General features: G+C 39.3%; 1 protein-coding gene across 3 annotated transcripts; it reads right to left on the bottom strand.

Moving 5' to 3' along the window:
* Positions 1 to 6,629: 6,629 nt before the first annotated feature.
* LOC143885772 (cold-regulated protein 27-like) lies at positions 6,630 to 20,320 on the bottom strand. 3 transcript variants are annotated; one of them, XR_013253580.1, is made up of 6 exons: positions 19,938 to 20,320; positions 16,917 to 17,126; positions 16,547 to 16,826; positions 7,732 to 7,853; positions 7,362 to 7,618; positions 6,630 to 6,826 (listed from the first exon to the last, which is right to left on the bottom strand). XR_013253580.1 is itself a non-coding variant. In XM_077389841.1 (6 exons), the coding sequence occupies exons 3-6, from the start codon at positions 17,115 to 17,117 to the stop codon at positions 7,517 to 7,519; spliced, it is 705 nt and encodes a 234-aa protein (XP_077245956.1). In that variant the 5' UTR covers positions 17,118 to 17,126; positions 19,060 to 19,159; positions 19,938 to 20,095; the 3' UTR covers positions 7,139 to 7,516. The 3 variants fall into 3 exon arrangements, 2 of the variants coding, with proteins under 2 accessions (XP_077245956.1, XP_077245955.1); XM_077389841.1 differs by lacking the exon at positions 6,630 to 6,826 and adding an exon at positions 19,060 to 19,159 and having other exon boundaries at positions 7,139 to 7,618; positions 19,938 to 20,095; XM_077389840.1 differs by lacking the exon at positions 6,630 to 6,826 and having other exon boundaries at positions 7,139 to 7,618.
* Positions 20,321 to 22,207: the final 1,887 nt, after the last annotated feature.

Raw genomic sequence — 22,207 nt, forward strand, 5'->3', positions numbered from 1 at the left:
AAGCTCATATAGCTTATATGAGCTTGAGGGCCCAAACACATGTGTGCCCACATTGTTAGGAAGATCCAAAGCATTCATTTGAAAAGCCCTTACATAGATAGGGTGTGTACAAAAAATCAGCTCCATAGGATCATCCTAACCCATCCAAAAGTGGAGGGCAAAATGGACAGACATCGTTTGCCACAAATCTGCCCATTTTTGCCCTCCGCTTTTGGAAGGGTTAGGATGATCCAATGGAGCTAATTTTTGGTACACACCCTATCTATGATGGGGCCTTGCAAATGAATGGTTTGGATGACCACAAAAAATGTGTGACCCATGTGTTTGGGCCCTCAAGCTCATATAAGCTATATGAGCTTCAAGCTCACAATCATTTTCCTCATAGATATATATATATATATATATATATATATATATATATATGAGGAAACTGTTGGTGAGCTTAAGCTCACCAAACTTATGGTGAGCTAGCTTGCCCAATCACATGGGGGCCCACTTTGTTAGGATGATCCAAACCATTCATTTGAAAGTCCCTTACATAGATGGGGGGTGTACCAAAAATCAGCTCCATAGGATCATCCTAACCCCTCCATTTGTGGAGGACAAAAATGGACAGACACAAATTTGCCCCATCTTTGTCCTCCACAGATGGAGGGGTTAGGATGATCCTATGGAGCTGATTTTTGGTACACCCCCTATCTATGATAAGGCCTTGCAAATGAATGGTTTGGATCACTCCCCAAAATGTGGGACCAATGTGATTGGGCAAGCTAGCTCACCATAAGTTTGGTGAGCTTAAGCTCACCAACAGTTTCCTCTATATATATATATATATATATATATATATATGTGTGTGTGTGTGTGTGTGTGTGTGTGTGTGTGTGTGTGTGTGTGTGTGACGAAGTTTCTGGATGGCGTGCGTCTCGAGGCAGGCTTCCATAGCCCTAGAGGAAGGGGAGATGTTGAGACGGGGAAAAAGCAGCTAAAATCTCGTAAGGAGATATATATATATATATATATATATCTCCGCCTCGTTTGATTCGTATTTATCCGCAAAATTCACTGAAAAATTCGATATCTCCTCCTTATCGTGAGAAGTGGGAATGTATTCCCATTTTTACAGGATTTTTCGGGATTTTTTCCTCTTTCAGTTCAATTTCTTGTATTTTTTGGAATTTACAAAATGCACTAAAGAAAGCAAAACATGTAGCGAAGAAGGAAGGGGAGGCTGACACATAAGGGTGAACAGTAAAACTTCCCTTCCTCTTTATAGTGTGTGTGTGTATATATATATATATATATATAGGGAAAAAGGTTTCTGAGGTTTCGCTCACCGTGAGCAACCCTCTAGATACCCCATTTCCCATAGTTGGTTGAGTCATCCAACCCATTGGTTATGTAGGTTATATGTAGGATTAGGGTTAGGGTTAGGGTTATGGGTTATGGTTATGGTTATGATTAGTGGAGGTTTTCAAATTGATGACTGCAAATTAAACTCCTATAAATCGAATGGTTAGGATTATAGTATGGAGGCGGTTTTTTAGGGACACCCTATTTATGTGAGGTCCTATAGAATGAATGGGTAGGATGAGTCAAACAACATGCAGGTGGTGTTTTATAGAGGCTGCTCACGGTGAGGTATCACGCAGAAAACGTTTCCCCATATATAGGTGCGGTCGAGGGCCCAAACACACGGGTCCCACATTTTTTGTGCTGATTAAAACCATTCATTTGCAAGGCCCCATCATAGATAGGGTGTGTACAAAAAATCAGGTCCATTGGATCATCCTAACCCCTCCAAAAGTGAAGGGAAAAAATGGGCAGATTTGTAGCAAACGATGTCTGTCCATTTTGACCTCCACAAATGAATGGGTTAGGATGATCCTATGAAGCTGATTTTTTGTACATACCCCATCTATGTAAGGGCCTTTCAAATGAATGCTTTGGATCATCCTAACAAAGTGGGGCCACATGAGTTTGGGGCCCTCGACCGCACCAAGGTTTGGTGCGGTCGACCGCACAATCTTAGAGAGAGAGAAAACTGTTGGTGCGCTTAAGCTCACCATTTTTTGGTGCGCTTAAGTTGTTATAACACCTGCCATTCGTTTAAATGTTTTGGGTCCCGCTTAAGCACACCAATGGGAGGCGTTATAACAACTTAAGCGCACCAAAAAAATGGTGCGCTTAAGCTCACCAACAATTTTCTCATATATATATATATATATATACTAGTAAAAAACCCCGTGCGATGCACGGGCCGACAAAGAGCTGTACGGACCACATCATAGGTTGATCCAAACCGTCCGTCGACGAGGAGCAGGCCGCCCGGATCATGGAAGAAGTGCACGAAAGTGTGTGTGGCCCGCACATGAGCGGCAGAGCCCTGGCCAAGAAAATCCTCCGGCAAGGCTATTACATGACAACCATGGAAACCGACTGTCACGGATTCGTCAAGGCATGCCACAAGTGTGAGGTGTTCGCCAACATAAATAGGTTGTGCCCCAAAAATCATTTCCATAGGCCGATCCTAGCCCTCCAATTTATAGATGTTTTCATAATTCCTCTTATCTTAAATCTGATGGTCAAGATCACCCTATAGTTTTTGAATTAAAAAACCATAAAGGAGAGGGGTAAGATCGAAATTATATGGCTTTAATGGGTGCCTTTGTTAAAAGCATAAAGGAGGGGGTAGGATTGAAATTATTTGATTTAATGGGTGCCTTTGTTAAAAGCATAAAGGGGGCTAGGATTGAAATTTTCTCTGTGAGAAGATGCGGATGGCAACTGTTGCTAGAAAAAAAAAAAATTAATCATTACAAATAAAAGATCATCGTGCAAAGATGCGCATGATAAATGATGGCAAATGTTGGTAGCAAAAAAAAAAAAAGGTAATCATTACAAAAAAAAGTAAATAAGCTAAAGTTATAAAGTTTTCAATGAAAAAATACCTATAAATAAATGGTTACAAAGTTTTTAAATTACGAAAAAAATACGAACATGTAGTAATATATGACAATTACTGGAAAAAAGTCAAACATCTCTGACATAACTATACACAGAAATACAGTGTATATCTTTCTCTTTAAAAGGAGGTATACACAGAAGCTGCATGTTTATGGGGTAAATTGAGGGGACGTATTCCTTTCTATACACAGAAATACAGTGTATATCTTTCTCTTTAACTGGAGGTATACACAGAAGCTGCATGTATATGCGGTAAGATTGAAATTATATAGTTGAATGGTTGCATTTGTTAAAAAAAGTCAAAAACATTGACGTGTAAATCTCACAGAATTTTGGAAATATTCAAAAAATTCTCTAATTTCTCTTCTGCATATATATATATATATATATATATATATATATATACGCGTATAAGGAAACTGTTGGTGAGCTTAAGCTCACCAAACTTATGGTGAGCTAGCTTGCCCAATCACATGGGTCCCACATTTTGGGGAGTGATCTAAACCATTCATTTGCAAGGCCTTATCATAGATAGGAGGTGTACCAAAAATCAGCTCCATAGGATCATCCTAACCCCTCCATTTGTGGAGGACAAAAATGGGGCAGATTTGTGTCTGTCCATTTTTGTCCTCCACAAATGGAGGGGTTAGGATGATCCTATGGAGCTGATTTTTGGTACACCCCCCATCTATGTAAGGGACTTTCAAATGAATGGTTTGGATCATCCTAACAAAGTGGGCTCCCGTGTGATTGGGTAAGCTAGCTCACCATAAGTTTGTTGGGCTTAAGCTCACCAACAGTTTCCTTCATATATATATATATATATATATATATATATATATATATATATATATATATATATATATATATATATATATAGAGAGAGAGAGAGAGAGAGAGAGAGAGAGGAGTGTGCGGTCGACCGCACCAAGCTTAGGTGCGGTCGAAGGCCCCAAACTCATGTGGGCCCACCCACTTTGATAGGATGATCCAAAGCATTCATTTGAAAGGCCCATACATAGATGGGGTATTTACAAAAAATCAGCTCCATAGGATCATCCTAACCCATCCAAAAGTGGATGGCAAAATGGACAGACACGTTTGCCAAAAATCTGCCCATTTTTGCCCTCCAATTTTGGAGAGGTTAGGATGATCGACCTGATTTTTTGTACACACCCTATCTATGATGGAACCTTGCAAATGAATGGTTTTGATCAGCACAAAAAATGTGGAACCATGTGGTTGGGCGGTCGACCGCACAATCTTATTCCTCATTTGATCTGTGATCTTTGTGACTTATGACCGTGGTTTTAAATTTCGACCGAAATCCGAAATTTTGAATTTCGGTGGGGACCAAAACCGAAATTTTCCGAAATTCAATTTTTCGCCATTTAGGATTTTGGTCCGAAATTTCGATTTAATGACATTATTCATTAAAAAAAAAAAAAAAGTGGTACAAAATCTTGACCCGCCAAAATGCGGGTCATTTTCTCACCCGACCCGTGGACCCGCACCCGCATCACCCGCGGGTTGACCCGGCCCGACCCACCCGTTTGCCAGGTCTACTCATTAGTCAAACTTCCTTTTTCATTTTACTTTTTTTTCGTTTTTCTCTTCATGTGGTGTTTATTCTTCTCTTAATGGGTCGGTCAATAAGTCAATGTCTATGCTACAAGCAAATTAAAACCGAAATTACTCTGCCAAACAATGCAATTGCCTTTTGAATTCCACTAAAAGAAAGCTTCCACGTGCAACATGATGAGAGAAAAGAAACGAATAAACATCATTTCAGTGTCTTACTATACCCACTAATTCTACTATAATATTATAGGAAGGACATGGTGTTTCCACCCCCTCTTTTTTTGTCACTTCCACCCTATCATTCATTCACAATTTTTCTCTTTATTTATTTTAAGCTCTTTATTTGATTTGTTGAGTTATAAGAACCTATCAAATAGCTTACAAAATAAAGAGACAGGCGGAAGAAGCATAGCTATTTTATCCGTCCCTCATTAATTTACAATATATTAAATTTGAGGAATGATATATGCAAGGGCCCTCTTTATGCAAGGGCAGGAGAAGGGCCCTTGAATAGATCCACGTCATTTGCATAAAGATGGCCCTTGCATCTATCATTCCTCTGTTAATTTTTATAGATATTGTCTTTATATTGCCTAATTGGAACGAGACGTAATCTCTAATATTTTTTTTCCTATCATCTTGGTTGGCCCAACCCCAGCTTATCTAACAAAAAGATATAATAATAATAATAATAAGGGATTTGCTAGTGTCCATTGCAAAAGGCATTTCGCGGATGGCTTTTTGCTTGTGAGAGCAGGCAAAGTGGCTCACTTTTCAGCAGATTTTGTCTTCATTCACTATGTGGCTGCTCTCACATATAACATGACATCCGCGATGGACTAATAATAATAATACTTTGTGAAAAGAGCTTGATCACAAATAATCCTTTCTAGAAAATAGAAATCTACCAAGAAGCCACTCATCTTTAAAGGGAGGTCCCTAAGAGCCCTTTCTTTTGCACATGTCAAAAAATAAATTAATAATTATTTTTGGGCAGTAATAAATTGGAGAGAGATAGACACATGGGGAGTCGATTTATCAATTTGGAGAGTCGATTTATTACTTCCCTTATTTTTTTATGTTAGAATATTCTTACTTTTATGATAAAATGACAAATATATTCTTACTTTATTATACTTTTAACATTAGGGTGGCTATTTGGAGTTATCCTGAAACAAAGGGTTTCTTAATATGGTTTTCCAAATGTCTATATAAGAAAATAAACTTAGTGAAGTGAATGTAATGAAACTGATGTACCTAATATTCAGGGTGCAACTCGAGCCGTGTTGGGTCGGATTGAGGCTAACACTAGACCGACTCGAGATATCATTCCCCTAACCCTAACCTGAGCCAAAATTGGGTTGGGGAAAGCCAACCCGATTTAATTTCTGGTTGGGTTAGGGTTGAGGCCTTGAAACCGGGTTGGCTTTCCCCAACCCTAACCCTCCAACTCATGTTGAGGGAGACAGAGAGGGAAGGGGGTACTTCCTACTGGAGGGGAGAGGTTGAGGAGCAAAGAGGGTGAAGGAAACTGCCAGATCTGTGGATTTCCAATTACTTATTTCCACAGCATATTTGGAAATCTGATTTTATTCACTATCAGTTGCTTATTTGGAAATCAAAGGATTTGATCCGGATCAAAATCACAACACATAAAGGGCTGCAAATGTGATAAATCTGAATTAAAATCTTCACGGCATCCAAACGGGCCCTTAGGGAAATGATATCCCCCGAAACGGAAAAAATCCCCCCCCCCAACGGTTTCTGTGAGAATGGGTCACTGCTGAGGATAAATTCACCCCATTTAACGTTTTTCTTTGCCTTTAAAACTTGACAAATAACGTTAGAGGGGAGGATTTTATCCGTCAGGGGGGGGTATAATTTCCCTTATGTTATTGTCAAATTATCTAACTTTGTTATAGAACCCCATGAGTTGTTCTAGCTAAGGGTTCCTCAAAATTAAACGGATTGAATCAAATCAAGAATAAATTTAGGACACGGGGAGAGTCTGTATGAAGGCTTGTCTACCTCTAGGCTTCTTCAAACTCTTTCTCTAACTCTGTTCATTTGAGCTTATTGGAAATATCATGAAAATTAAGCTATAATGGAAATTTTCATTTCTAGGGTAGAAATAAATAACAACCAACAAGAGTATATGTGGGGGACTTCTCTTACCTAACTATGCAAAACCTTTCACCTACTGGGGCTGCTCTGACATGCAACAGCCCATCGAACGCGTCCATCGCAGAAGGCATATATATTTATACCCATCCATTTTAATCTGCACAAATGTAAAGGTTAGGATGATGCTATAGAGCTGATTTTTTGTGCACACCCTATCTATGCAAGGGCCTATCAAATGAAAGCTTTGCATCATCCAAATCAGGTTGGCCACATGATTTTTTGAGGGGCAGCGCAGATAAGTTATCTGCCCTACCCCGCAGAAACAGTTTTCCCTATATAACCTCCACAAATTGAAGGATTAGGATGATCCTATGGAGATGATTTCTTGGGCACACCCAATGTCAGGGCCCATCATATGAATGGTTTGGATCACCCAACCAATGTGGGCCCACCCTATTTCTGGTTGACGTAGTAGAAAATGTGAGCCCTTATAATATAGGGCTTTATTTATCTGGTCGACTATATCTTATAGATATGTATGTAAAAACGCTCCAAGGATTTATAGGAAGCCACCAACTATCAGCATCCCTCACAGTGAGATGATTGAAATGCAACAGTGATCAGTTCATCCAACTAGTGTTCCTAATAACAGCTCCTAATAGCATTTAACTATGGCCATTTCTCATACTGACCGGTCGTTGCTTGGTTTCGGATGTGTCGAACTTATCGTCTTCCCAGAGGTCATGTTGTGATCAGAAAGCAGCATAATTTTGTTGCAATTGGGTTTTCTTCCGCTCCCATTAGTTGAGAATAGTTGTTCTAAACCAGCATCTGAGCATCCTCTCCTTCATTCAGCTACTGGTCTTCTATAATCTCGATATTTCCTTCTTTGAAAAGTATAGTTCTCATTGGGATTCGCTGTTATTGGACACTGCCCAAGTGGAACGACCTGAAATGCAGGTAAAAGAATACCAAAAAAGAAAAAAAAGTGAGATTTTCCAACACCCACATGACGAAACAAACTTATAATTGTATGTAGTGTCTAATGGAACAACGAATTACTTGATTTTTGCCAGAAACATCAGCAACTCTAGTCCTCGCCCTTTTCTTCCTGCATGGATTGCTTAAGTTTTTCCCTTTATCACTGCCACAGCTTTCATCCACAAAGTTCTGATCTGATACCTCTGCAGAAGCCCAAATAGATTAACCATTTTTAGCCAAAATTGAGCTATAATATAACATGACAGGGATTATAGAACATTTTTCTTTGCCCCACTTATTATCAGCAGCTTCAACATTCAAAAAACCATCTATTATGGTAAAGTAGACTTTATATCCATGGAATGCACTTCACAGACTTTTTGAGGAAGCGTAAGGCAGAAAAGAAGAGGGATTTTGTCTCTAATGCCATCAAAGATGCATAAATGCAGATATAGGAGTAGGGTTTGCTCATGATTCATTTGAGTTGTTTTAATCCACAGCTTCGTAGTATCAGTATATGTAGTCTACAAATTGTGTGCAGGCTTCCAAGTGTTTATACTGGAACACTTTCAATACATATGTTGGGATCCTATGTAATTTGTCAAAATGTGCACCAAGACATATTTAAAACCCATGTAAAAACAGAGTAAGACAGAAGTTGTTAAGCAGTTGAATGAAGTTATATCCAGCTGACATAAACTAAAGACACGGTTTCAAATGTCACACCCCAAAACATTGTTTTTTTTAAGTAAGGTAAATTAATTACAGAAATTTATTGATGGATGAAACCAAATTACAGCAGTTCACTGGGCGGCTTTCAGTAGCCCACTTCCGACCATCAATCACTGATTACTACTCTTGGTTGGATTTTTTCCTACTCCTTCCTTTGCAAGCCGATCGGTCACATTATTCGCTGATCTCATATGAGAGAAGTTTGGATTTAGTATCCGGCAAGATCCCAAATTTCTGAGATTATGTTGGCTAAGTTCCATGACCCTGGCGCCTTTTTGCTTGCCCATGACAAAATGTTTGCAGATTCCCCTTCAATGATTAATGGTAATCGCAGTTCTTTTACATACCATTGTGAGCCTCATCGGAGCAATTTTGCCTCCGCCTCATTGGAGTCGCAGACCCCAACTGGTTCGGACCAGTCCCAGGATTCTTTAATCTGTTTTAAACTGATACTTTATGATCCTTGCTCTGTTTGGTTGCCGGGTTTTTTTTGTTCCTGGGAGTTTTGTGGGAGAGTAAGTTAAATTTTGGTCCCATCCCATGTTTGGTTGCCTTTTAGCACTAGGTTTATTTTAATCCCACTCTTGTAATGATTACTTGTGGGGTGAATTTTTTAATCCCACTTTTGTAATGATTGCCTTTTCATCCCATCCCAAGATAACCCGAGGAACAAAAATAAACTCAGGAACCAAAAATAAGCTTGAGAAGAATTTTTTTCTACCCAACAGTTCAAGCAACCAAACAAAGGTTTTTTTTTGCCCACCATATCTCCCAAGGTATTTTTTTCTCCCACATAACCAAACATGGGATTTTTATTTTACCAGGATACTTCCAGGACTCTTTTTTTCCCACCTATATCCCAGGGTATTTTTTTTCTTCCACATAACTCCCGGGAACAAAAAAAACCTGGCAACCATACAGAGTTACAGATTTATTATCTGTAACAGATTTATAATGTCAATAGTTTTTTATCCTATGATATCCTATAGATCTTGATTACCATTGTTAAAATCTTGTTCTGGCTTGAACATTGCTTCCCATCCATCAGTCGATAACCTCACACATTTCAGACCTTCCATACATTCTGTTAAAATTCTGTGCACGAAAAGTTTAATTTTGTGAACTGTTCAGCCGATTAACTTTACCATCAGAGTCCTAAGCATGACCATGAAACTATTGATTAACCTTTCCCATACTCTGAAAATGCTACCATTTGAATTCCAGGTTAACTGTTAAAAATACTAATTATCATTGTCATAACAGTCCACTTCTCCCACCTGCAACAGTCTTATCATTAGATCGCCAGCCCTGTCTTTGGACTTTATTAACATGTTGTCTACATATACTTATACCTCTTAAAACATGTCTTTCATACAGATTTATCCTATCCCTAAGCCACCCTAGACCTGTTCCCTTAATCCTGACAGTTTAATCAACCCAAATCTGAGCATAAGACCCTAAGATATCCTTACACTTGATTGTCCCACATCGGGTATCAGAGCGAATTATATGTCCCTTCCTTCGATCATCCTGCATTAGATAAAAGTTCATCCCTCGAGCTCTAGATGAAGAAGCATACATCTTGTCCAGGACAAGCCAAATTGCACGAGATGTGTCGAAGCCAATAACATGCGCAAGGGAGGTATTAGAGAGCGAGGGATGCTCCAGCTCAAGATGAGCTGGTCTTCGCTAAGCCAGGTCTGAAAGGAGGGACTCACTGTACGGGGATTCTCAGAGATCTAACGCGGGAGATGCATTGGGGAGGGGGTAGCATTTAGTGTTGCCCGAGACAAAACCAAAAAGACAACGAGCGCAAAGAAGCAGAAGGAATTGTGGTCGCCATAGGAGATGCTTAGTAATGTCTAGTTTGAGGGGGATGGGATGATGGGCGTTCTCAAAGGATTGGACTGAAACTGATGCCATGAAGACTGAAGGAGTAGCAAGTAGCGTGGAGGTTGTCGTGTAGGATGAGTCAACCATGTAGAGTGATGATAGAGAAGGAAAGTGGATAGAGAATAGCGTGGAGGTTTCTCATGCCAACAATGAAAATACCAGTACTCGTAGCAGATCATGATACAACTGATGCCAAGTAGAACTGTTGACTACGATGACAACAAAAAAAAAAAAAGGGCGGCCCAGTACACAAGGCTCCCGCCATTGCGGGGTCTGGGGAGGGCTAGATGTACGCAGCCTTACCCCTGCTTTGCAGAGAGGCTGTTTCCGTGACTCGAACCCGTGACCACCAGGTCACAATGGAGCAACCTTACCGTTGCGATGACAACAGTGAAAGGTAAAATTCTGGCACTGCTCATAGCAAAGAATGTGTGGCTGAGACAAGGTTTCCTGGCAGAGATAAAAGGTGATGTCCCTGGAGTTCTAGAACTAGAGGAGATATGGAAGTTGTATCTTATGAAAATACAACCTAATGACAAGTGTATCTATTTACTGCAATGAACTTGGTGGAAGGTGCTCCAGCTACTTTGCACACAACCTTGGTGGAAGGTGATCCAGCTACTTTGCACACAACCTTAGTGGAGGTGCTGAGAAAAGGGGTCTGGTGGAGAAAGAGCGGATCACATCGATGGATCATGGGAACTGGAGCCGCGACCATTATGGAGGCAGAAACAGGGAAGAACGCGTAGGCGAGAATCAGACCTAAATGTCTGATACCATGTAACGAGAGATGGATGCTCACCATTATATCCAAATTGTACGCGATGCCCATTTCAGACCCCATTCTCTCCATTTTATCCCTTTCGAGGGACGATGATTCCTCAGTCGAATCAACCCCCTGAGTGGACTTCACCATAGCCTCCTTAATTTTTTGGTTTAATTTGCTATCTCTGTTCACTTCGATTCTGTTCATTGGAACGAGAGATGGATGCTCACCATTGTATATGGGCCAGCAAAGGCAAGGGATCGAAGTGCTTTATGGCCGGAATTGATGATGATTAGGGATAACTGGCAGGGTCCGTGGATCGTAGGGAGGGATTTCAACACCATCAGGTTCCCATCCGAAAAGAATAAACCGGGGAGGATAACCACCAGTATGCGACATTTATCTAATTTCATTCAGGACGGGCAATTGATTGATTTACCATTGGAAGGCTCTAGATACACTTGGTCAAATAATCAAGAATCTCTGGTGAAGAGTAGAATTGATCGCATCCTCGTATCGAAGGAGTGGGAAGAGGTCTTTACTGAAATCTTCCAGAGGGCTCTTCCAAAACCCACCTCGGACCACAACCCTCTTCTATTGGAAATCTCAAATTACTCGGGGGGCCCAAGACCTTTCAGATTTGATGTGGAATAATGCGAAATCCCGGGGTTCGATGACAGAATTAGTGGGTGGTGGAAGAAGTTAGAGGCGGATGGTTGGGGGGGATATAAGTTCTGTAAAAAACTGAAAGGGCTAAAGATGAAGATTCGGGAATGGCAGAAAGTCGAAGATGAGAGGGGTAAAAATAGAAAAGAGGAGTTACTGCAATCCTTACAATCTATGGAAACCAATGAGGACACCAATCCACTGAACCCATCGGAGAAGGAGGACCATATTCGATTGAAGGAAGAATATGAGGAAATCATACGGAGGGAGGAGATTAGGTGGCGGCAGAAATCTCATGCAACCTGGCTGCGGGAAGGTGATCATAACTCTAAATTCTTCCACATAATGGCAAATGTTCGTAAAAGGATTAATGCCATTAATTGCTTAAAAATGGGGGATAATTTGGTTGAAGATGGAGAAGAAATCAAGAATCTCATCATCTCCTTCTTCACCAAACTGTACTGCAAGGAGTACGACTGGCGTCCTAAAGTGGAGGGGCTGAATTTCAGATCTACATCGAGAATACAGGCTGCTGATTTGGAAAGGGCTTTCAATGTTGAAGAAGTCGAAGCTGCGATTTTTTCTATGTCGAAGGACAAAACACCCGGCCCCGACGGATTCCCCATTGCTTTCTTTCAGAATTACTGGAGCATCATTAAGGAGGATGTCATGGCTGTGCTACATGAATTCCACAATCGAGGTACCTTTAATTGGGAAGCTAACACAACTTTCATCACATTGATCCCTACGAAATGTGGTGTCCTTGGTCTCAAGGATTTCAGACCTATTAGCCTTACCCATAGTATCTCCAAAATTATTTCCAAAGTACTTGCCAGACGTTTGAAATCGGTTATGGGAGACCTGATATCGAAGTACCAAGGAGCATTTGTAGAGCGAAAACAGATTCTTGATGGCGTACTCATCGCCAATGAAGTCATCGCTTCGGTTAAGCGGGGTGGGAAAGGCGAGCTGTTGCTAAAGATCGACATTGAGAAAGCCTATGATCACGTAGATTGGGATTTTCTGAGTTTCATAATGCGAAAAATGGGATTCGGGGAGAAATGGTGTGGATGGATCCGAGCGTCAATATCTACAACATCTTGCTCTATTCTGTTGAACGGATCAGCAGAAGGGTTTTTCAAGAGCAGCTGAGGATTGAGACAAGGTGATCGCACCTTATCTTTTTATCATGGTTGTGGAAACTCTAAGTCAAATGATAAAAAGAGCGGAGGAAAAGCTATACATAAAGGGACTGAAGGCTAGTAACAATTCGGAAACCATCACTCACCTTCAGTTCGCAGATGATTCGTTGGTCTTGATCGAGGAAGATGAGGAAGCGGTTCGGAACATAAAAAGATTATTCAGATGGTTCGAAACTGTATCGGGACTTAAAATCAACTTTAGTAAAAGCGTGGTGGCCGGAATCAATATTGCCGAGGAAAGAATTGATCGATATGCTCAAATTATAGGATGTAGCTCTGGAACCCTCCCCATATCATACCTGGGACTTCCGCTGGGTTTTGGAATTCCGTCTATTGCTCAATGGGATCCGGTGTTGGAAAGGATGGAGAGAAAACTTGCCACATGGAAGAAGAAATATATTTCTTTTGGGAGTAGAATCACCTTGATAAAGGCGGCGTTAGCTAATATGCCCGTATACTTCATGTCACTATTCCGTATTCCTTCGAAAATTGCACAAAAAATTGAGAAGCTGCAGCGTGACTTTCTGTGGGAAGGAATCGAAAGTTCTAAAAGACTGAAACACCTGATTAGTTGGAAGAAGGTCACTAAGTTGAAGACACATGGGGGTCTTGGCATTGGAAAAATAAAGCTCTGCAACAAATCTCTCATGGAATCGTGGCTTTGGAGATATGGAGAGGATAGATATTCTTTATGGCATGCCGTTATCAGGGACAAATATGGGTCAAGAAACCTGGTGTAGGAAAGGGATCCGGTGCTTGGAAATCAATTGCATCATCTTCGGCGGAATTTGAAGCTCCGACTCGATTTCGAGTTGGAAACGGAGAAGATGTTCGTTTTTGGTTGGACTTATGGGTAGGAGATAAAACTCTGAAAGAGGATTTTCCAAAACTGTTTTCATTAGCTACAATGAAGAACTCTCTGGTGTCTCAAAATATGAGTAGGAACACCGAAGGAAGATGCGTCTCTTGGGACATCAGGCTACGCAGAGATCCGAAAGATGATGAAATTGGCGATCTGGCGGAGCTCCTTACGCTGCTTGAAGACCAATATTGCAGAGATGTACCTGACGAGCGTGTATGGGTCCCTGAAGAACAGGGTGGGTTTTCCGTCCGATCTTTTTTCTCTGCTTTAAGCGATGGAGGGAAGAAAGCTTCTAGTCGAGCCTGCATTTGGAAGTCAAAAGCACCCCCAAGGGTCACTGCCTTTGCTTGGACTGTTGTCCATAAGAAAATAAACACATGCGATCAGTTAAAAAGGAGAAGTATTCAAATGGCCAGCAGGTGTGTATTGTGCAACAACGCTGAAGAATCGATCGACCATTTATTACTTCACTGCCCATTTTCTTTTCGCTTGTGGAATGGGCTGATAAAATCGTTTGGAGTGAAATGGGTGTTCCAAAAATCTATCGGCAGGGTGCTATCTGGTTGGACGGGCGGAGCTTTTGGGGAAGTGGGTCAGCTGTTCTGGAAACTGCTTGCATTCGCAACAATATGGTCCATTTGGAAAGAGAGTAATGAATGCGCCTTTGAAAATAAAATTAGGTCTGTGAACAGGATCATCATTGAGGTCAAAGTCCTCCTTATAGCATGGGCAAGAAGCATTGGAGGAGTCTCTTATGGAACTAGTTCGACACTAAAGCACTGGAATGCAATCATTTTCGAACGGAAGTTCACAGAAAAGATAACACCAAAATGGGAACCTCCGGTGGAAGGATGGCTAAAATTGAATTTCGATGGAAGTGCTATGGGTAACCCGGGGCCGGCCGGCATTGGAGGCATTATCAGAGACGACAAAGGCAGAACGATCATGTCGTACTCTGGCACTTGGCAAGACGGATGCAAATGAAGCGGAAATTAGAGCACTCCTATCCGGCATTAAATGGTACGCCTCCAATCTCTCAGGGCCCCTTGTAGTCGAGGGGGATTCAACTAATGCGATTGCGTGGGCCACCGGCAAATCTAAGGGACCATGGAGACTACAAAACTATATCGCTGAAGTAAGGGACCTTGTACAGATTGTCAGGCCTTCGATCATTCATAGGAGGAGAACGGCGAATCTGATGGCAGACGAATTGGCTAAACAGGGTGTTACTTTGGATACAACGTGCATCATTATCCCGTGAAATGTAATGGGGTGGGGGTTGGGTAGGAATTACACCTGAATTAATTGTTAGATGTACTGGGCTGATCGGTCTCTGTATTGTAGGGGACATCTTGTCCCCTCTTTCTGTTTTTAATCAATAAAGTTGTTACCTTTCAAAAAAAAAAAAAAAAAAAAATTTTTGCAAAAGAAGTCTTGATCTTGCTTGACCTGAGAGATATTATATGCATGTATTTATTCAGGAGGAGGATGAGATCCCAGTGATCAGCGTCAATACCAGTTAGGAAAGAGTCCTAACTGGGATGAGTACAAGGATAGAAATATTGTTCTATCTAGAGGCGTGATTAATGATTGGAGATATATGATAATCATGTTGGATCATTCATTCTATCTTTAACAAGAATGACTCACTTTATTAGTGAAAAGGTAGAGAATGGTGAGCTGACACCAACACACATCTCCAATATTTACTTTATTGACAAGATGAAAATGTTTAACGGAACGCATCATCTTGAGGAGTTTTGGAGATTTTATTATACAAGACATAGGGCCATCTTTAGTCATTGTATTTGTAATTGAAATATAGGTGATATAATAGTATCCTTTTTCTACTGAATAGAGAATACCCCATGTATTTTGTGTCTCCCTTCTCATTCTTTCTCTTCTCCTTCGCTTCAACACTTCTAAATTTGTAGTTTTTTTTCGCTCTTTGCTAATTGCTAATACAATACATGTACTAGAAGATTGAAAAAGGAATTTGCATTGTAATTCTTCTGAAAACAGTTTCAAGCCTTCAATATGTGGCTGGATCCACGATCTGAGGATTGAAAATGCTCATTCCTTTGCTAATACAATGCCCAAACTCATCTCAGCATTAGATTATTTGACAGAATCAGTATGTTAACATAAATACAAAAAGAGACAATCAAAACACACTTATTCCCTGCTATTGAGTAGAGACAATCAAAAGACACTTATTCCCTGCTATTGAGTAGAGACAATCAAAACACACTTATTCCCTCATATTCCAGTCTCTTTGTCTAGAAGATACTACATTCTTTTAATACTGAAGCTAAATATAAAATGGTTAAGTTGAATAATTCTCGTCTCGAGTAATTTCAATGTGTAGTTGAATCAAGTTAAATAGTGATCATAATTCATAGATGAAAAGTTAACGTTCAAGCATTATTAAGTTATTCCTTCACAATAATTTATTAACTTGAAATAGTTTATGTTAGTGTTTAACAATTACTGTAAATAACTTTCTCATCTACTTTGACTACATGGAAAACTGTGGTCACAATAATTATAGACTAGTAATGTATGCCTCTTAAAATTATGATTTCGTTCAATGGTACCTAATTTGAACAATGTGGGCACTAAATTCAGCCCGAAAATAAACAGAACAGAACTGTAATCACTAAGCAATTGGATGAAGAAAAATGCATACTTGAAGTCCAATTGGGGACGTGGAAAGGAAGAAAAGAAATTTCATCAAAGATATTACCAACAACCCAAGTTGTAGCTGAAATCTACCTGTAGTGCTGCTAACAGAGTCTTGATTAATGCTAGAATAACAAGCAGAAAATTGCTTTAAGGTTGTGGTTGCATTTTTCCGCCCTTCTACGTGAATTGTTTCACCATTTTCTTGCAGTTTGAGTGATGTCACTTCTAGCCCTTTGCTAGAGGAGGCTGACCTGAAGTGCTGGATCCACGGGTTTGCTAAAAGAACACGAGACTCATTTTCAGTGTCTAGCAAAGTCTGAGCCTTTTCAAACTCAGGTTTCTTCCAGAGGCCGCAGCAGAAAACCTTAAACTACAAAACGATAACAATGCATTTAGTTAAAAGAGGGATTAGTTTATGAGAGAAATTGTGGACAGAAAATATAAGGATTTGATTGCGAACCTGGCCAGAAGAGGAATTAGTGTTGGGATTTGAAGGTGATGACTTTCGATCTAGAAGTTTCTGTCTTCTTGAGAGCCAATCATGCGAATCCATCAAACGGTGCTCGTAATTGTGTAACTGTTTAACAAAGGATGCTTCTATGGAATTGAGATATGATCTGTGCTTCTCATCTGTCCATTCATTGGGCAAAGATTCTACCATCTGATGGCCCTGATATGAAGGTTCCATCAGTCAAAACCAGAATTTTCTCATCAGCATTGAATGATGCACGTGGCCAAGTCCCAGTGTTTCAAAATGCGGATGCAGCTTAAAATGTGTCCAAAACAAATCCTACTCGACTCGGGGCAATGTGGTCAAGTACTTGGCTAACGCGGCCAAGTAATCGGTTAATGTGGCTGAGTACTCAGCAGAGTCAAAGGGGTTTTGATTGACTTTGTAGGGAAAAATGTGGAATCGGAAAGAACACAGGAGTCGACTCGGGCAAGTCAACAATGACGCAGGGAAGTTTTGAAACTATGGGTCAAGCATTTCGGTTTCTGGTAAATCAAAGAACAACATAGAAGAACAAACCAGTGACCAGAAAAACATATCATCCAACTGAAAGTGTTGGTAAAGTTTCCATATTAGTTCGAGGTGAACTCCACTTAAAGAATTCAAGGAACAATATCCTAGATATCCACTATGGTTGCAGCACACTAAATGGAGTTATGAAGAAAAGAACAATAGGTTGAAGAGATTCTTTTATTGGCACATCAAAAAATTATCACAATGACTGATGCAACACTCAAATTTAAAGAAATCTCTAGCTTAGGCTATTTTTCTTCTGATCGATCTGCGAAAAATGCATTAATAGAAAGTCACAAGAAATTTTTTAAGTATAACCACATTAACAAAAAAAAAGGTCCGGAACATATAGCACACAATCTTTGAAAATGAATAAATATTGATCAATAAAAAAACTGAGAAACACAACAAGTAACAGTAAGTTTGCATCCTTCCTTAATAAGTAATCAATTGCTTTATTCGAAACGATGTGCACCAGAAAGGTTTATAATAATATGAGTAACAATAACGAGAAAGACCAATTTCACAACATCGAATATCCGTTCTCAAATAGTGAAACCAAGGTTTACACCATAGTTACCAAGGTGGGAGACGAATTTGGGAAGCGAAATGTGAAATGGAAACAGGAAACACAAGGAAAAAATATAGGGAAACGAGAAATGAGAAAAATGATAGAAAAAGAAACGTCTTCAGAAATGCATTAGAAACGATTTAGAAACAATAGTGAAACGTCAATGAAAAAGCAAATGAAACACAAGGAAAACACAAAATATATGGTTTTGTAGATTTAAAATTTGTTAATCTCAAATTTGTATTTGAATATTTCTTATTCTTATTTTTAATTATAATATATGTTATTTTTTCCTTTTTAATATCTATTCCACAATTTTTTGGTGTGCTTTTTTGCAAAACGATTTTCGTAAGTTTCACACATGTTTCCCACACGTTTCACATACGTTTTCGATGAGTTTTGCATACATTTCTCTCGCATTTCACTGATGTTTCTCACAAGTTTTTCATTTGTTTCCCATGCGTTTCGGAAATGTTTCCCATTTTTTATCACGTTTCGGAAACATTTTCGAAACGTGTTGTAGGGTAAACGAGTTTCCCACTCACCCAAGGAGTTTCCGGCTACTATGGTCAAGGTTTAAAATTTCGGTTTCGGTACCGGTTTCGGACCAAGGAATTTCGAAATTTCGGTCAAAATCTGGTACAGAACCCGAAATGATTATTTTATTTAATATTAAATTTTGGTCAAAATTTCGGTAAAATATTAAATTAATATTTAAAAAACAGTTTTTTTTTGGTCAAATTTCAGAAAAACCGAAATTTCGGCCAAAATAAATGACCGTTTCGGTTTTGGTCAATTTCGGTGTCGGTCTCCACCGAAATCCGGATTTCGGTCGAAATTTAAAACCATGACTATGGTTTACACTAGCCCAAGATCCACAACCAAAGTGGAAGAAGAACAAATACCAGCAAAATATACTCTAATATATGATAGAAAGAACAACACTACATGATAAGAATAATAAAAAGGAACGTATAACCATTCAAACAAAAAGAATAAAAAGGAAACCTTCAAAACATGGAGAAAATCTGGAGGAAGTTGGCACTTTGCTTCACAACACAAGCTTGCACACAAGAGCTTCAATGGAGGTCTTCCTACCGGAGAATCTCTACAAAAACGAGCAAATGGAGATTGGTTTAGTTAATGAAAAGTGGAGAATTAATTACTTCGGTAAGTGGTAGTGGGCATGGAAAAGTGGAGACTTAAATGCATAGGGAAGTGGTGCTGGGTTTAGAGTTTCAAGTAGAGTTTGAATTTGAAACAGGAGCGATTGAAATAGGAGGGAAGTGGGAGCAGAAAAGATGGAGCAAACATGTGAGACTCACACATGTGCAAGCTAGGCCGACAAAATGACCAAAATGCCCTTAAAAATACACTATAAAATTTAACAAATAAAAGATCTTGATGATAATTGTGTTGAAAAGTGATGTTTTGCAAATTCCACTAAAACTTAAATAATCTAATAAAACCATTAAACACAAAATATTAAAAAAAAAAAATGATAATAAGGGATTAAAAGATCTTGTACCATAGCCAACCCAAAAAAAAACAGGAAACCTACTAATATGTAGCTAATTCCTCAAGAAAAACTTGAATTCCTAATAAGAATGATGAACCAATTCAGATTCTCAACTCATTCCTAAAAAACCCACATATTTCAATAACTACATAAAACTAACCCATCATCCATCTTCCATTTTCCACCCCCAAAAATGTCCCAATAAATCCTCACCTTTTTTTATGTATAATAAACCCCAAAAACTAAAAGCAAGAAAAGAAAAATAATCAATGCAAAACCCAAATGCCCAGATCGATTTTAAACAAAACCCATAAATTCATTTCATTTGCAGAACCCAAAAAAAAAAAAAAAAAAAAAAATTCATTACCAAGTTCCCCTTATCTTCCAGTCCTGAAAAATCCCTCAAATTGTTTTCTCCATCCCTACCGTTCATTGCTTGATTTGAATGGCCAAGATCTCCTTCCATTTCTTCCAAAATCTTCTCCAAATTCTGTAAAAAAACAAAAAAAAAAAAAAAATCTTCCCAAAATGCTTTGAAAGAAAAACCCAATTTCTATGTTTTGGACCCTTTTTCACCTTCTTGAAGAAGAAAACGTGAAAAGGAAGAGAGGGGTTCGGGCCAAAAAGTCCTTCCACATGGCACAACCTTACACGTGGAGACACGTCAGCTGCTTGCCCCGTGGGCAGGGTCGATAATTATTAATAGATATTTTCACCAGTGGAAGATCTTTAGGAACAAAGGATGATGTGTGCAGACCTTTTGGGGCTTTTTCTCGTGTATGATGATTGTTTCACCCCCCCTTGTAGGATGACGAGCCTCACTTTTTATGTGATTTGACGTCAGAAAGCGTTAAAGTTTGCCCACAATTCCGTTAACAGTGGGGCGCATAATCCTACAAGGATGGTGAAATTGGTAATTTCGTAAGATACGGTTCAGGAAGGTTCCTCACAGCTCTTCCCTTTTGGATAGCATGACAACCAATTAAAGGGGTGTTATTTAGAGTGTGTTTTGATTGTGGGAATCAGGAATCACATTCCAATTCAATTCCGATTCATTTTTAAATGGAAAATTGATTCCAATTCTATTATTTATGTAAGTACTAGAATTCATCTAGAGAATCAATCGTGATTCTGATTCTAACGTTTGGTACAGTCTAGACCAACGTCGTCGCGGAATCATATTATCAATAAAATATTTTATAAATCATTGACTTTCTTTTTTTTTACAAAAATGTACAACAATAGGGCAGTGATTCCCCCCCCCCCCCCCCCCCCCCCCCCCCCCCCCCGTTTTTTCGTTAAGTTTTAGAGGTCAAGGAAAATGTTAAAAGCGGTGAATTTATCCTCGAGCAGTGAACCATTCTCACGAAAAACATTAGAGGGAGGGGGAGATAATAGCAAAATCAAATCCATTACCGTAATTTCACTCGAATAGCAATTTAAAGGCCATTTCAATGACTAGGCATTAAAACACACATGGCATATGCAATAACATGCTTGATCATCACATTTTTCTTGACTAGTGGCACTTTAGTCATTTTCATGACTGAGAGGTATTCTGCTCAGTTTTACCCGATTGGTGAATTTTGATTATTTTTTATTTCATGGAGGTATTTTAATCATTTTCCACAACTTAGAGGTATTTTTCTAATTTTTACCCGATATAGGAGTATTTAAGTTATTTTTCCATAACTCAAGGGCAGTCTGGTTATTTTTACTGATATGGGGTATTTGATCATTTTTATGTGTTGGGGTTATTTTAGCCATTTTTCATGACTAGTGATATGCTGCTCATTTTTACCTGATATGGGGTATTTTGATTATTTTATACCATAGTCCTATTTTAGTTGTTTTCCACGATACAAGGTACTCTTATTATTTTTACCCAATATGTGGTATTTTGATCGTTTTTATGTTATAGGGGTATTTTAGTCCACGAATGAAGGGTATTTCTATCATTTTGCCCGATATGAGGGTTATTTCTGTCATTTTCAGTGACTTGGGGTTGTTCTGGTTATTTTTATCCGATACGAGTAGGGGTGGCAATGGTTCGGTTTCGGTTCGGTTTGACCCCCAAACCGAACCGAACCGAAATTTGAATCGGTTTGGTTTTACCAAACCAAAACCGAACCAAAACTGAATTTTCGGTTCGGTTTCGGTTCGGTTCCGCCAATTTTGCCACCCTTTACTCATAATAATTGCAAATATTCGGTTTCGGTTCGGTTTGATACCCAAACCGAACCAAACCGAAATTTGAATCGGTTTGGTTTAACCAAACCGAAACCGAATTTTCGGCTCGGTTTCGGCTCGGTTCCGGTTCGGTTCGGCCAATTTTGCCACCATTAGATACGAGGTACCTGGATCATGTCATGGGGGGTATATTTTCCATTTTCCATGAGTAGGGATATCTTGGTCATTTTTCATAACTCAGGGAGTATCGTAGTCATTTTTACACGATATGAGGTATTTGATCAATTTTATATCATGTGGTGATTTTAATATATTTAGCATGACTAATTGGTATTTTGGTCATTTTTACCTGCTATAGGGGTATCTCCGTTATTTTTTATGACTCGAGCGTATTCTAGTTATTTTACCCTCTATGGAGGTATTTTGATCATTTATGTCATAAGTGTA

The sequence above is a fragment of the Tasmannia lanceolata genome, unplaced genomic scaffold (genome assembly GCF_043159265.1).
Source record: "Tasmannia lanceolata isolate RefF3 unplaced genomic scaffold, GAP_Taslan_0.1 ptg000009l, whole genome shotgun sequence".
Taxonomy (NCBI): domain Eukaryota; kingdom Viridiplantae; phylum Streptophyta; class Magnoliopsida; order Canellales; family Winteraceae; genus Tasmannia; species Tasmannia lanceolata.

Coding starts and splice junctions, on each gene's coding strand:
- LOC143885772 (XM_077389840.1), bottom strand. CDS start 20,036: ATGGAAGGAGATCTTGGCCATTCAAATCAAGCAATGAACGGTAGGGAT. Junction 7,854..16,546: donor CTCTGTTAGCAGCACTACAG/GTAGATTTCAGC, acceptor GGGCTTCTGCAG/AGGTATCAGATCAGAACTTT. Junction 7,619..7,731: donor ATGTTTCTGGCAAAAATCAA/GTAATTCGTTGT, acceptor CCTGCATTTCAG/GTCGTTCCACTTGGGCAGTG.